General features: G+C 34.1%; 1 protein-coding gene across 2 annotated transcripts in view; it reads left to right on the top strand.

The window, feature by feature from the left end:
* The window catches only part of LOC138698483 (uncharacterized), an 883,962-nt gene that overhangs the window by 24,007 nt on the left and 845,275 nt on the right, over positions 1-14,680 (top strand). For both annotated transcript variants that reach the window (XM_069824439.1, XM_069824438.1), the window contains exon 2: positions 10,413-10,566. In XM_069824439.1, coding sequence (XP_069680540.1) covers positions 10,415-10,566 — 152 coding nt within the window. In that variant the 5' untranslated portion in view covers positions 10,413-10,414. The remainder of the gene's footprint in view (positions 1-10,412; positions 10,567-14,680) is intronic.

Here is a 14,680-nt window from a genome sequence, read left to right as displayed (position 1 = left end):
TTATGTCATTGATTCTAATTTTAAAATCGTGTCCTAAAGCATCATCCTGTTAGAATCGTCTAAACTACAGCTCACATAAGCTCTTAATATAGTGGATAAAGTAACACAAACCGTTATCCAAAATAACAATTCACTAATTTCAGAAAAAGTGAAATGTAATTTGAGAAACATTATTGCTAAAAATTCTGCCTATTCACAACTTCGTATTATAAATTATGTACTATCAGATCACGACAAGACGTCTGAAGTTGGTGCACTAAAAGTATTGACTTCCCGTTCTTCGAATATGCACCTATTACATCGTGTGATGTTAAACTACAAGTTCCCAATATACAAACTGTTTAAGTGACCATCGGAGGAGGTTACTTTGCAGTCGGTCAAAATGTACGTAACTCTTCACTGCAATGCACATATTCAAGGATGATGTATCTTACATAAAATTTTAAGAGTTAATATATCTCACTATAAAATAATTGTATATTTACATGTTTAGACATTTCCTACTTCAATGATCATTCATTATATTTCTTGAATGCAGGATACAGGTTTTATTGTAACCGCAGTATACTGCTCAGTGTTTACATCAGAGACACGCCCCCTTCTCATACAGTCTATACTGCGTGCACAGTAAACCTTGCGAATCTCGTGGCAATTCCACGAAGTCTAATAATAATAATAATAATAATAATAATAATAATAATAATAATAATAATGTCATAGAATTCGTAGTATTGGCCAGGAAAGAAACTTGAATGCATGTACAGTAATCGAAGTATTTTATTTAAATGAAGCGTTACAATAGTAATATGCGTTACAAGAGCGGTATGTTGAAGTTTTCATGTTCGAGGAAAAGTTTGAAAAAGCGAAACGTAGTTGAGCTTTTTTAATTTCCGAGAATTTAAAGAAAACATACCGCTCGTGTATCGTACATTATTTTGTGCGAAGATCGTTTATTACATACCTGAAAGAGGAATTTCTAATTAGTTGCAATGAAATCTCCATCTTGGTTTCTGTTCAATGACGGCAAATTTGCAAAACAAAAATATCTATCTTCAACACTGTTGCTTTAAAATGTTTTCTGTGTTTACTATACTCCAGCAGGCCGTGATATACGTCTGCCTTTTTTTTTCCCCAAGTCTATGATGAGTCTGGAATCTTGTTGATTTTTTCACGGCTTCCTTAATGTTACTTGCATCACGAATGCAGTAACTTTAGTTTACTTAATCTTTGCAAATATTTAAAAACAATAATTAAGAGTGCAATTTATGTGAAATTGCAGTGGTAAGTTTCCAATTTATAATTATTCCTATATTGAACGTCTCTAAAAATAATATGTTAAAAGCCTAAAGCAGTAAAATCAATATGTCACTTAAGCGGTAAGAAGAGGGAAATTGTTATGTGTGTTAGGTTGGGAATACTGAATGTGGAATTTTAGACTTTCCGCGGATTGGTTTTGTGCGGAAACCAAGCAAAAAACGCACGATCTCGCGCAATAGTAATATGCGTTACAAGAGCGGTATGTTGAAGGTTTCATGTTCGAGGAAAAGTTTGAAATAGCGAAACGTAGTTGAGCTTTTTTAATTTCCGAGAATTGAAAGAAAACATACCGCTCGTGTATCGTACATTATTTTGTGCGAAGATCGTTTATTATATACCTGAAAGAGGAATTTCTAATTAGTTGCAATGAAATCTCCATCTTGCTTTCTGTTCAATGACGGCAAATTTATAAAACAAAAATTCTATCCTCTACATTGTTGCTTTAAAATGTTTTCTGTGTTTACTATACTCCAGCAAGCCGTGATATACGTCTGTCTTTTTTTTCCCCCAGTCCATAAATGCGAACTTAAAACAAACGGTAAGGTTATGTAATGATTTATTTTTCATTTTAATATTTTAACAATATTATTTATATAACATATTGCAGTAATAACATCGGCATCTGAAATCTTGTTGATTTTTTCACGGCTTCCTTAATGTTACTTGCATCAGTTTAGTGGAGTTGTAGAGTTTACTTAATTTTTGCAAATATTTAAAAGCCATAATTAACAGTGCAATTTAGGTGAAATTGCAGTGGTAAGTTTCCAATTTATAATTATTACTATATTGAACGTCTCTAAAAATGATATGTTAGAAGCCTAAAGCAGTAAAATCAATATGTCACTTAAGCGGTAAGAAGAGGGAAATTGTTATGTGTGTTAGGTTGGGAATACTGAATGTGGAATTTTAGACTTGCCACGGATTGGTTTTGCGCGGAAACCAAGCAAATACGCACGATATCGCACAAAATCATATAATAACCAACGAAATGTTTTGTAGATACTCAAATAAGGACTGTAACCTGGTTATGAGGAGGGCACGGATTTTGATTACGTAAAAAACTCTCAAAATGACCTATAAAATTGCCCAAAAATGTTCCAAAAAAGACCTAAAATGCTGAAAAAATGACCTAAAAATAAACAATCCTATACATAAGTCGTCAAAATCCTACCTTAAATTAACAGTTCTCCAGACGGTACTATGGTATTTTCGTAATAAAAGTATCAAATTTCCCAAAGGACTACAAATTTTCCCACAATCTACAGTATAAGGTACAATTAATATATATATAATTTTGTATTAACAAAAGCCGCCCTAAGTAAGGTTCGATAGATCGGCCTACTAATCAATTCACAATGAACAATGATTAAAAACAATTATGTATGTGACAATTTGAAAGAAAAAAAAATTAAGATAAATTATAAGAAAACATAGGAAATCATTTACAATAAAAATTTCTTGAGTACAGATGATTACTAATTACAAATAAGGATAATTTTAACACATGAGATCCTATAGCATCAATCGTTGCATCAGAAATTTTAAATTGTTTAAGTTTATTTAAAGTTTCTCCTGGGATCGTACCACGGGCACCGAACATGAGCCCAAAAACTGTCCAATGTGTGATGTGGTATTGTGCTCCGAGATGCTGACAACAAGGCTCATATATGACTTGTTTTTCACGACACACTCTTGTGGCTGTTGCTCATGCATCTCGAAACGGATTGTGGGATCAAGAATGACACCATTATTCTTCTACCGATCAATTATGATGATATCAGCCCGTCTAGTAGAGCCATCAGAAGAGACGCAACCAACCTCCTCATAAACCTCATAGGAAGCATTCTGACGGATTGAAGCTGCGATGAGAGAACGAACCGTATTAGTTGATTCGGAGCAATTCTCCATGATGGCAGAAACCCAAGACGTGAGGAAGCGTTTCTAGCAAGTCGCATCTTCTGCAACGGGTTGAGTTCTAACAGGGAGAGCACGTACTATAATTAGGTTATAATTAAATGTTTAACTGCAATAAAGGAGAAGGATAAATGTATCACTCACCAAACCTCCTCCACATCTAGCATAATGTATCTCAATGGCGGAAACTAAAATGACGTTGGGGACTTCAAAGAAGCTGCAGTTCAGTTCTTTTGTTTGGAAGGCAAAGCGTACAACTCAGCCGAGAGCTTCATCTCCTATTCTATTTCTCTTTTTCCTTTTGATATCATTTACTATCGAGAAAATCGTTTCAGATTCCGCATTTGAATGGGGTAGTTGTTGTTTAGTCAACTGTCCGAAGACAGGTCTAATCCTCACAAATGATACCAAAAAGCATCATTTATGAGGCAACTAGGCCAGGAGATAATGGGGTAGAGTGGCCAGTTCCTTTCCCCTCCATTGCATAGATCGCCGATTAATTGGATAGTTTCAATATTAATTTTGCTACTTTTCCTATATTTGGAAATTTTAGTTCATTGAAATCTTTAGCTTAAATTACTAAAAATCACCTTGAAAGTCCACACCTGTGGAGTAACAGTCAGCGCGTCTGGCCGCGAAACCAGGTGGCCCGGGTTCGAATCCCGGTCGGGGCAAGTTGAGATTTTTTCCGGGGTTTTCCCTCAACCCAATACGAGCAAATGCCGGGTAACTTTCGGTGTTGGACCCCGGACTCATTTCACCGGCATATCACCTTCATTTCATTCAGACGCTAAATGACCTAGATATTGATAAAGCGTCGTAAAATAACGCAATAAAATAAATAAAATGAAATCACCTTGAAATTTAAAAAATTACCAAAAAAGCTATCGAAATTTAAAAAAAAACGACATCAAAGATTAAAACAGCGAAAAATGACCAAAAATAATGTGGTATTACAAAAGATGTAAAGAGAAAAAGATGATATGTCATCAAAATCCACGCCCTGGTTATGAGTGTTACAATTGGTGTAAATGGTAACTTGGACATATTGGTAAGATATCAAATAGATATTCAGCAAGAAGTTCCAGACGTATGAAAAAAGAATTTGTGTTTTAATGAACCCCAGACATTTTTCTATATTAGTGTTGCCTTATTAGAAATAGGTTTTCTAAAATACGATTCTAGAAGTTGTGAAGATCCAAAATTTACCTGAGTGATCTATTAAGAGTTTTTAGAGGAAAAAGCACATTATAGATTAAATTGTAGGAATTAGTCGTCAATTTCATTTAATTAGAAATTAGAAATCAACGTTAAAAATTTAATTGTTAGAAATTATGTTTTGGGTCATCACAAAAGTGCTTGATTACCTAATTTTAATTTAATTTAATTTTCAATCTCTACTGTATAACTTGATTCATTTTTCAAATTGATTTTATCAAAATTTTGAATTTATAGTCGATTTGATTTACTTACATATCTGAAGTAATATTAATAACTTAAGTGTTCAGTTTCCACTGCATTATGGTAAATCAGTAAGAAATGTTGGAGTTTTACACGACTGTTAGCAGAGATTGCTATGCCATACAGAACTTTTCGACGTTACCTGAAACTTTACCTCTACCGCATGCAAAGTTTTCAGGCAATACATGATATCGATCTCGAGAAACAGGTAACATTTGTTGTACGCTCTATAGCTACAACTGAATAACATCATGGGCATGATTTTCCAACGGGATGGCGCCCCAACTCATTGAGGAAAAGAAGTTCGTGAATCGATTTGAAATCCCTTCAGTGCAGACTACACTGTTTGTATTAATACGCAAACAAGTTACATGCCTTGTTCACAGCGCACGTATTAATTTTTACAAAGAAATAAAAATAATTAATGATAATTGGAACCATATTTTTGTTCAGAACAATCTATACAGAATAGAATTGATATAATTGTGCCGACTGAACGGAACAATAAAGTGCATTATAGTAATAAAAAACTTTTTATGCGTTCTGTTATTAAGTGCATGACTAATTAGAAAATTAGGCTGAAAGTCAACTGAGTTTGGCAACAGCGCATTGCCGGCTCACCTACAAATACACGAACTCAGTTCTGAATAGCAGCATTCCGTCCCTTAGTCACTGCAGTAGGGTTGCCAAACTTTCTAATGGCAGAAAATAACGATACGTGTTAGTCTTTTTATTTAATTTGCAAGGAAATCGTCAATTTTATTAAAAAATTTCTGAAAGGTATAAATAATTCCTTAATCAGTTTCTCTAATGACGAAAGTAAAATCAAAATAGTACAAATAGTAATTATCGAGTAAAACAGTGTTAACATTTAGGAGAAAATTATTCTTTCCTGAAAAAAAAAAAAAAAAATATATATATATATATATATATATATATAATCATTTGGGACTAATATGGTATTAATTTTTTTTTTGTTGTACTCTATCCCATGAATAAGCTGTTAAAATCTGTACACTAGGTCAAAATGAAACTAGCCGGCGTCTGAGAGACTAAGTTCGAATCGGGTATTTCCGTGAGCGCTCGGGACAGCCAGGCTTTGTTCAAAAGATTGCGTATATTCTTCTAGTAGTTATAATGGGGGACACAATTATTAATCACTAAAATCTTACGAGAAAATAATTTATATACGAGATATAAAACAGACAGATAGTTCAGAGTGTTTAAACAGTGAATATTGTAACACAAACACTATATACTGTATAACAGGTTCTCAAGTGGAGTATGACCATCGCTCGTTACAATGCCATTCTTACTGAAGTAGTACTCTTAGCGTAGTGGTAGTGTGTTAGCTAAGAGTTCGTGAGGTTGCAAGTTCAGATCTTCGTGTACCTACTAAGTTTTTTTTTTTTGGAGGGGGGGCCTTTTAAATGCATCAGTGAAAATGTAACAGGATTTCATCATTTCTTTTTATCGTTAGAATACTTTTCGCTTTATTATTTTGTTCGTGTTAATAGAAACTTTTGACGCTGGATGGAAGTAACACTAAAGACGACAATTATGGGCTTTCATATTAAAATGTTGTGTTAATTATTTTATTAATCCCTGCTGCTTTGCACTCTCTTGCCTAAGAAACACTCAGTAAATGTGTTGACGTGTTAAATTATTGGCAACAATTAATTTGCAAGTTGTGCTACAGGAAATATGATTATTATACCGACCTAAATCAGTGATCATCAGGGCCTAAATGTAGTAATTGTAAACAAAAAGAAAAACCATAATTCTGATAACAAAATACTGTATATCTTGATTTCCTGGAATTATAACCACAAATTTTCACCAATTTTGTAATTATCTGTAAGTAAGCAAAATTATTTGATTATATTACACTAAAAGGAGTTGTAAAAAATAAAAGAAAGGACAGAACAAAAAATTCCCTACGGAGATTCGAAGCATGCTGTGGAGGTAGCCCAAATCAGCGCCTTGTATTATGGAGTTAACTAAAGCGGCGCACGGAGGTTTACGGTAGTGAACTGCGCGCTCACCCGAAGGGACTTGAAAATTTTAACTGCTCAAGAGGCCGGGCAGTTTCATTTTGACTAAGTGTACACCCTGTAGAACTGATTTCGAAAGCTTGGGTCATACTTCATGAATCACCCTGTATAGTTCCGAAACGTCCATCTGTGAACGATTGTTAGGCAGCAATAAATCTTTTAATCTGTATAGCCCTACTGCATGACTGTCTAAAACCAATTTGTTTGTTTGCAGTAAATTTGTTGGTTTTAATAACTGAAGTCATTTTTGTGGTTTGGAGACAGCAGACGTCATTGTTGTGGAGCTGTAATTATATTAACGGTGCTGATGACATAATTACACGTATCAAGTGCCTCTGCAAATGTGCCAAATTACCCGTAATGAATGTTACGTTGCTATGGTTACGAGGCTAGTCAACTGTTAGTTCACGATCGTTAGCACCAACCGGAAAAAGCGAGCGCTATTATCCGGCTCTATTCGACGCGTAGTGCAGGTAACTGCTCGCAGATTGCGCTCTTGTCTTTTTGCATCATAGCTCTACGCCAAGTAGTTAGTCTTTCTGAAATACGTGATATTATCGAAATTTTTTTCTGAAATGGTGATATTATCAAAAGTCTTTCTGAAATGCGTGATATTATCAAAGGTCTTTCTGAAATGGTGATATTATCAAAAGTATTTCTGAAATACGTGATATTATCAAAAGTCTTTCTGAAATACGTGATATTATCAAAAGTCTTTCTGAAATGCGTGTTATTATCAAAAGTCTTTCTGAAATGCGTGATATTATCAAAAGTCTTTCTGAAATACGTGATATTATCAAAAGTCTTTCTGAAATGCGTGATATTATCAAAAATCTTTCTGAAATACGTGATATCAATTTTTTTTTAAATACGTGATATTATCTAAAATCTTTTTGAAATACGTGATATTATCAAAAGTCTTTCTGAAATACGTGATATTATCAAAAGTCTTTCTCAAATACCGTCGCGAGGGGTGACTTTGTGCCATTCGCGAAAAACGTGTGATAGTATTCTTTAAGACCGTGAAAAGGTTTTAAAGTCTACTTTCTTACGTTTAGTAGATTTTAAAACCTTGTGACGGTTTTGAAGACTATTTCCTTACGTCTTTTTATTAAATGTGCGAATGGCACAAAGTCACCCTCATGGCACAAAGTCGCCCCGCTTGACGGTACGTGATATTATCAAAAGTCTTTCTGAAATGCGTGTTATTATCAAAAATCTTTTTGAAATAGTGATATTATCAAAAGTCTTTCTGAAATGCGTGATATTATCAAAAATCTAAACCCAAGCAAAGCTCCAGGCCCAGACAAAATTGAAAACCATATGCTTCAGCGTCTTCCTTTACAAGATATAATGCATTTCTGAAAAATCATAAACTCATGTGTTTGCCTCTGTTACTTTCCTACTATATGGAAAAAAGCGATCATCATAGCATTGCCTAAACCAGGAAAAAGCCCTTTATAAAGTAAAATGCCTCGTAACCGGCACCCAAATAACCGGCAATACCAAAACAACGGCACTTCTGGCTGGGTCAGAAAAAAAGTTTAAATCTGCCACAGCCTGGGCCGTCAGTGTTGCCACATTAGGAAGTTCGCACGAACTATAATTTTCAATGAATATTCAAACCTAAAATTAATGTATTATTTGTGTTGTGTGATGAGGTTTATTAAAGAAAACCCACACAGTTTTTATGTTTGTTTAATTATGTTCGGGCTGCCAGTGTTGCCACATTAGGATGTTCCCACGAACTTTTCAGTGAATATTCGAATCTAAAATTAGTGTATTATTTGTGTTGTGTTTTAAGAAAACCCACACAGTTTTTATATTTATGTAATTATAGAAATCGAAAGAAATGCGAGAAATAATGATGATAACTGTAATAAATTCATTATTAGAGTGTCGTTATCGATAGGAAATAATATTGAAGAAAGGAAAGTTTTAAATTAAGACAGATCTACGCCATCACTGACAATTTTTCAGGAAGATAATCTTAAAACGCGAGATTTCAATGCATCAATACATCCTGGTGTAACATAAATGGGTGTTTGGTAATATGGTGCGAAATAAACTTTTCTGTTGGACTTGCTTGTTGCTGTCAAAAAACAAGCAAAAAAAGAGAGAACAGTGTGTCTACCAGTGGCGTAGCGTCAATGTAAGCTAAAAAGCTTAGCTTCCCCAGTGAATAATAATTTCATAATAAACCTGCAGTTTATGGAGAAAATTATTTATTAATTTTAATAGAATTTATATTTACGCGTTAAATATTGTGATACGGCAGCTCAGGATGATTTGTGATGCAGCAGTAAACAAGAAGCCTGCACACACCAGCTTCCAAGCAGACTGGTTTCTTCTGTGTAATCCACCCCGCAAATTTTCCATCCCTTTCTAACTAAACTACCCTAGTCGCAAGGCTCGCAAGAAGCTAGCTTTAACATTTAAAATAAGTAGTTTCCGAGTTATCCCTTTTCGTCAGTTGTGTTCAGTTGAAGTGTTAATGTGCATTGTGGCTGATATAATAAATAATGAGCGAAATAACAGTTCCTGACACTAATTTACTTGAATTTTTTTTAGGACAATTGTATTATCAAGACTGACTTACGAACAAAAGTGTGATTTAAAAAACAAATGACCGACTCCCTTGCTGTCAATGAAGGACACAACCAAAAGACAGACGCATACTTACGTAATGATACTAATATTGTGATTTCTCTAAGTATGACAGGGAGTGAGCTAATGTTATACGTTTACGTGTCTATTCGTTAAGAGATATGTGTAAACCGTGAAATCATATTTTACTACGTATCATTTGAGGCCATGCCTTATCGGTGTTACTTACGAGGTTCCAACCAATCTTCGACTGCTGACTTGACATTGACTACTATTTATTTTAAGACTATATTTTTTTTAATACGTTTTCTCATATTGCATGAAAGACAACTTGAGTTAGCTTCCCCTGCTCAAAATTTCATGCTATGCCACTGGTGTCTACTGAAACTTCAGCGATCTGAAAAATATTTCCAGGGGAATTTCAACACATTCTTCTTCAGTTGAGCATAATATTCGTTGGTTTTTTAAAATTAAATAGTTAAGCCTACTGAAATCAACTCACAGCATAGCAACTTATGTGAAGATTGACATATTATTTTTCATTAATGATGATGATGATAATAATAATAATAATAATAATAATAATAATAATAATAATAATGTCAATCATAACAAAGTATCATCAATAATAAACATTTTGTATGGAAGGTAGCCTGCTTAAATTACTTACTACAGGCGTCATCGAGGATTTCGGTCACCAGCCGCTACTGCACTTTACACTACAAAGAAGAAGAGAACCTTGGCAAGGCAAATATGGAAAGATACCATTTGTAATCGGAAAATGCTACAAGGCCTAAGTCTAGAAGTTGATGATTTTAGTTTAATGGGAAAATAAATAGTAATGTTATTATCACACAGAGTTTGTGTGCACTCAGTGTTGGGTGTTGGCGTCTTGTTAGCCCACTTGAGGTGTGTGGATATAAAGGGAAAAATTGAGCCGGTTCCTGGGGAGCTCAATCGGTAGAGCGTTGGTGCGCTGAGCCAAAGGTCCCCGGTTCGATATCTGGTCCCGGAACAATTTTTCTCTTGAAATTATTCAAGTAATGTTATTGTTTGCAGGGATGTGCGAGGTGCCCCGGGGCTCGGGAGGCGTGCCCTCTCTGACGCGCTCTGCCCCCGATCTGCCACAACTCACCGACAGGGAGCAGCAGTTGATCATGGAGGTCCTGCAGAGGGACGAGCAGCTCCGGCGCCAGGATCACATCAGAGTCATGTGAGTCACTGACCATTGTAAGGTGTGGGGAAACTATTATAGTGAGATGTCAGTAGAAACTGCTCAATAGGTAGCATTGTGTTTGGTTTTAAATTTGTAATTTATTATATTACTCGTCATGACAACGCCGATAAAATATAAAAATCATATTTTCGAAGTTAATGTCGGTTTAAGCGCATTTATTTATGGTTAAGATGTTTGTTCTGATTTTTTTTTTTTTTTTCCATTTTTGTGATTATACCTGCTTCGTAGTACATAGAATATGGCTCTTCGGTGACCAGAGGTCCATACTACACAGTATACAGTATGGACCCTTCGCGTCGGTACCTTTGATGTAGCAGAACTGATTTCAATGACCTTGAAACCAGTTTGAGCGTGAGATTCTGCTTTCTCCCTGGAGTTGGCACTGACATCACACCAGCTAGCAGTCGACACAGCGTAAATATAACACATATAATTAATACATCTAGGTAAATCATGTACTCAAATAAAATAAATTTGACCGATGAAATAATAAATCCGTCATTAACTGTAATGTATAGACTCTAGAGTTCCTTTATAATGAGAGTTGAGACGTTGACACCAACAACAATTAAAATATGTAATGATTTGATAGCGCTGAAAATGGAAAAACAAAACTCTTACGAGAAGTAAAACCATATACCTATATTATATTATATACAAATATTAAACGAATTCGATACTTAATGTTATAATGTACAGTATCATATAATTTAATAATATAATTTATTATACAGAGTGTCCCATTTATCTTGTGCACCTATTATAACTTTTTTGTTTGGATAGGTATTAAAATATGTAATGATTTGATAGCGCTGAAAATGGAAAAATAAAACTCCTATGAGAAGTAAAACCATATACAGTACCTATATTATATTATATACAAATATTAAACAAATTTGATACATAATTTTATAATGTACAGTATCATATAATTTAATAATATAATTTATTATACAGAGTGTCCTATTTATCTTGTGCACCTATTATAACTTTTTTGTTTGGATAGGTATTAAAATATGTAATGATTTGATAGCGCTGAAAATGGAAAAATAAAACTCCTATGAGAAATAAAACCATATACAGTACCTATATTATATTATATACAAATATTAAACAAATTTGATACATAATTTTATAATGTACAGTATCATATTATTTTATAATATAATTTATTATACAGTATGTCCCATTTATCTTGTGCACCTATTTTAACTTTTTTGTTTGGATAGATATTCGAATTTTTGTTTTTGAGCGTTATGTTATAACGAGGGGCTAACATGAGTGTTGAGATTTGGTGCATGTAACTACATTATAGTACAAGATACACGTGACGTCATCAATTTTTCAAATAGCACTACATACTTTAGTCATGTTACATTGATTACACACATTAAGACTAGTTCAGAAATATCACAATGTCACCTTCCTAATCAATAACAACAACAAAACGAAACAAAAACGTACTTCCAATGTGATAATGTTATGCTTTGAGAGTCACAGAAGATGTTCCAAATGGTGACCATTCACATTAATGCACATTCGAAGGCGTTCCCCGAAAGACCGTATGACTCTTCCGGCATGTTGCTGGCTGAATGGACACACAAGCCTGTCGAATGCGTTGCTGCATGTCGTCTGGTGTTGTGAGAATGTTCTGGTACAGACTGTACTTTACAGTTCCCCACAGGAAGAAGTCGAGTGGAGATAGGTCCGGAGAACGTGAAGGCCACTGTACGTGGTTTATGGCGTCGACAGTTGTGGTTTGTTTACATAATAAGACAGCAAACACACAACTCACGACGTGTACGGACGTCAGCCATCTTTTGTTTTGTGTAAGTTAATGCACAAGATGAATGGGGCACCACAACAAACGACACATTCTATAATTCATTTTGCATTTTGTTGTTGTTATTGATTGAGAAGGTGACATTGTGATACATTATTGAACTCGTCTTAATGTGTGTAATCAATGTAACATGATTAAAGTACGTAGTGCTATTTGAAAAATTGATGACGTCACGTGTATCTTGTACCATAATGTAGTTACATGCACCAAATCTCTACACTCATGTTAGCCCCTCGTTCTAACATAACTCTCAAAAACAAAAATTCCAATACCTATCCAAACAAAAAAGTTATAATAGCTGCACAAGATAAATGGGACACTCTGTATATAAAACATAAAAAAAAATATTATTACAACTAGTTTGTCGCTGAGAAATAAGGAAAAGCTGTTAACTTGAATTTATTTGAAGTAAAGCGTTACTGAATTATGCAATAAGGTAGGCGATGTTTGGATACTGCGTCTCAACTCTTACACTCAATTATTATCTTAGCGTGTGCTCGATTACACTGACCTCTAGCGCTTGAAAGTTAAACTAAACGCCGGCGCACAGAGAAACAAAGTTGGAAAATTCGCTCAGTATCCATTCTATAATATAAATTAGTTTTTTCTTATTTTTCAGTCAATCACTTATCATGTTATGATGGCAGAAATGGATTCTGTTACATCAAGATGCAATGTTAATATACGTCACGAATATTTTCGACTTACTTTCAAGTCATCTTCAGGTGATAGTTTTCTAACAAACAAACATATGAACTAGGTGAAAATATTATTTAAACATATTTATAAAACACTAGTAAATAGTCTGACCATGCATACTTTACATAAAATGGTTGAATGGCGTACATAGTCTTAAAGTTAAATTGACATACAGATAGAAAGCCTTCCAATGAACATAATTATAATACAATATATTAAGAGGCATGCAGTGTGCCTGAATTATGAAATTAAAAACATTTAAAATTATTATTATATATAAAATTGAAGACTAGGCTTGTTCTTTATGACGTTCAATGTATTGGAAGACTATATGCAGGGCTGGGCAAAATACTAACATCCAAGTATTTGAAATACAAATACAAAATACTTTTAAAAAATTAACCAAAATGCATTTGTATTTCAAATACTCAAAATACATTTGTATTTCAAATACTCGATACAATATATAAATAAGAACATTACTGAAAATCTAAACTACTGTATTATATTAACATTGAAAGTATTTTTATCTCGAAGTTTTATATGAACACTGTAACTGAACATTCTTCCTTTTCCCAGTCAGCAATGAAATTATGCTATATATGAATAATTTCTTTTCCCTTTCAAAAAAATCAGTCTTTCAAAAAGTTCATCAGATAAGGATCCCCTTGCTAGTGAATGAATAAATCCTGCAAAACAGAACGGTCTTTCTACAGGCGCAGAGGAACACAAACTTGTATTATACTTTACAAAAGCTTGTTTCACTGTTGGGTAATTCTCTAGAGTGCACAGGGTTGTCCCTTTGCCATTGAAGAATTGTATGAGCTCATACTCCGCAGTAGACAAGTTCTTTTCTTTTTGTTTTTCAAAGTCTGTTGTACATAAAAATTGTTTTCATGGTCTGAACTGACCAAAGGTGTAGCAGAGAACTGCTCAGCTGATTTCACACACATTCTGTATCCTCTTCTTATCATTTGGTGAGGCAGTGTCGGGTAGCCATCTCATCTTAAATGATGTGTGGAAGCAAGCTGCCAAAATAGCTCAAATTGCTTCTGGGATCAGATCAAACATCGCTTTAAATCTAGATGAAAGCGAACTTATTAGAATTGGAGTTACTTGGAATAGATGGCGTAGATTGCTAGATAACAGAATAATATGTAACCTGTTTTTGAGGGAAATTAATGTGGGCAAAAGTTGGCCGTAATAGCACGTCTTCTCATTTTGTATTAAATCAAGGGCTGCGGCAATGAGTTTCAGAACTGCACAATATTCTTCAAGGTACTGAAACTCAACATCTTTGAAGGTTAGTATTACAGATACATTAATTTGTCCTACAGAATTTATCTGTAATATTGACACTTAATATTTTAGGAGAAAAATTAAATCTTTGAAGGTTCACAATCCCATGGATCCTTGATGCTGTTGGAGATTTCTTTATGACATTAAGGAAATCAGTTGTGGCAAGAAAATGCTTCCAATTACAGTTCAGAAAAGGAATTTCAAGATTGTAAATGTAATTGAATCTGAAATCGAAACCACAATTAACCA

Source organism: Periplaneta americana, chromosome 4 (assembly GCF_040183065.1).
Source record: "Periplaneta americana isolate PAMFEO1 chromosome 4, P.americana_PAMFEO1_priV1, whole genome shotgun sequence".
NCBI classification, from domain to species: Eukaryota; Metazoa; Arthropoda; class Insecta; order Blattodea; family Blattidae; genus Periplaneta; species Periplaneta americana.
Note: the sequence above shows the minus strand (reverse complement) of the source record. Positions and strands in the feature narration are given on the sequence as shown.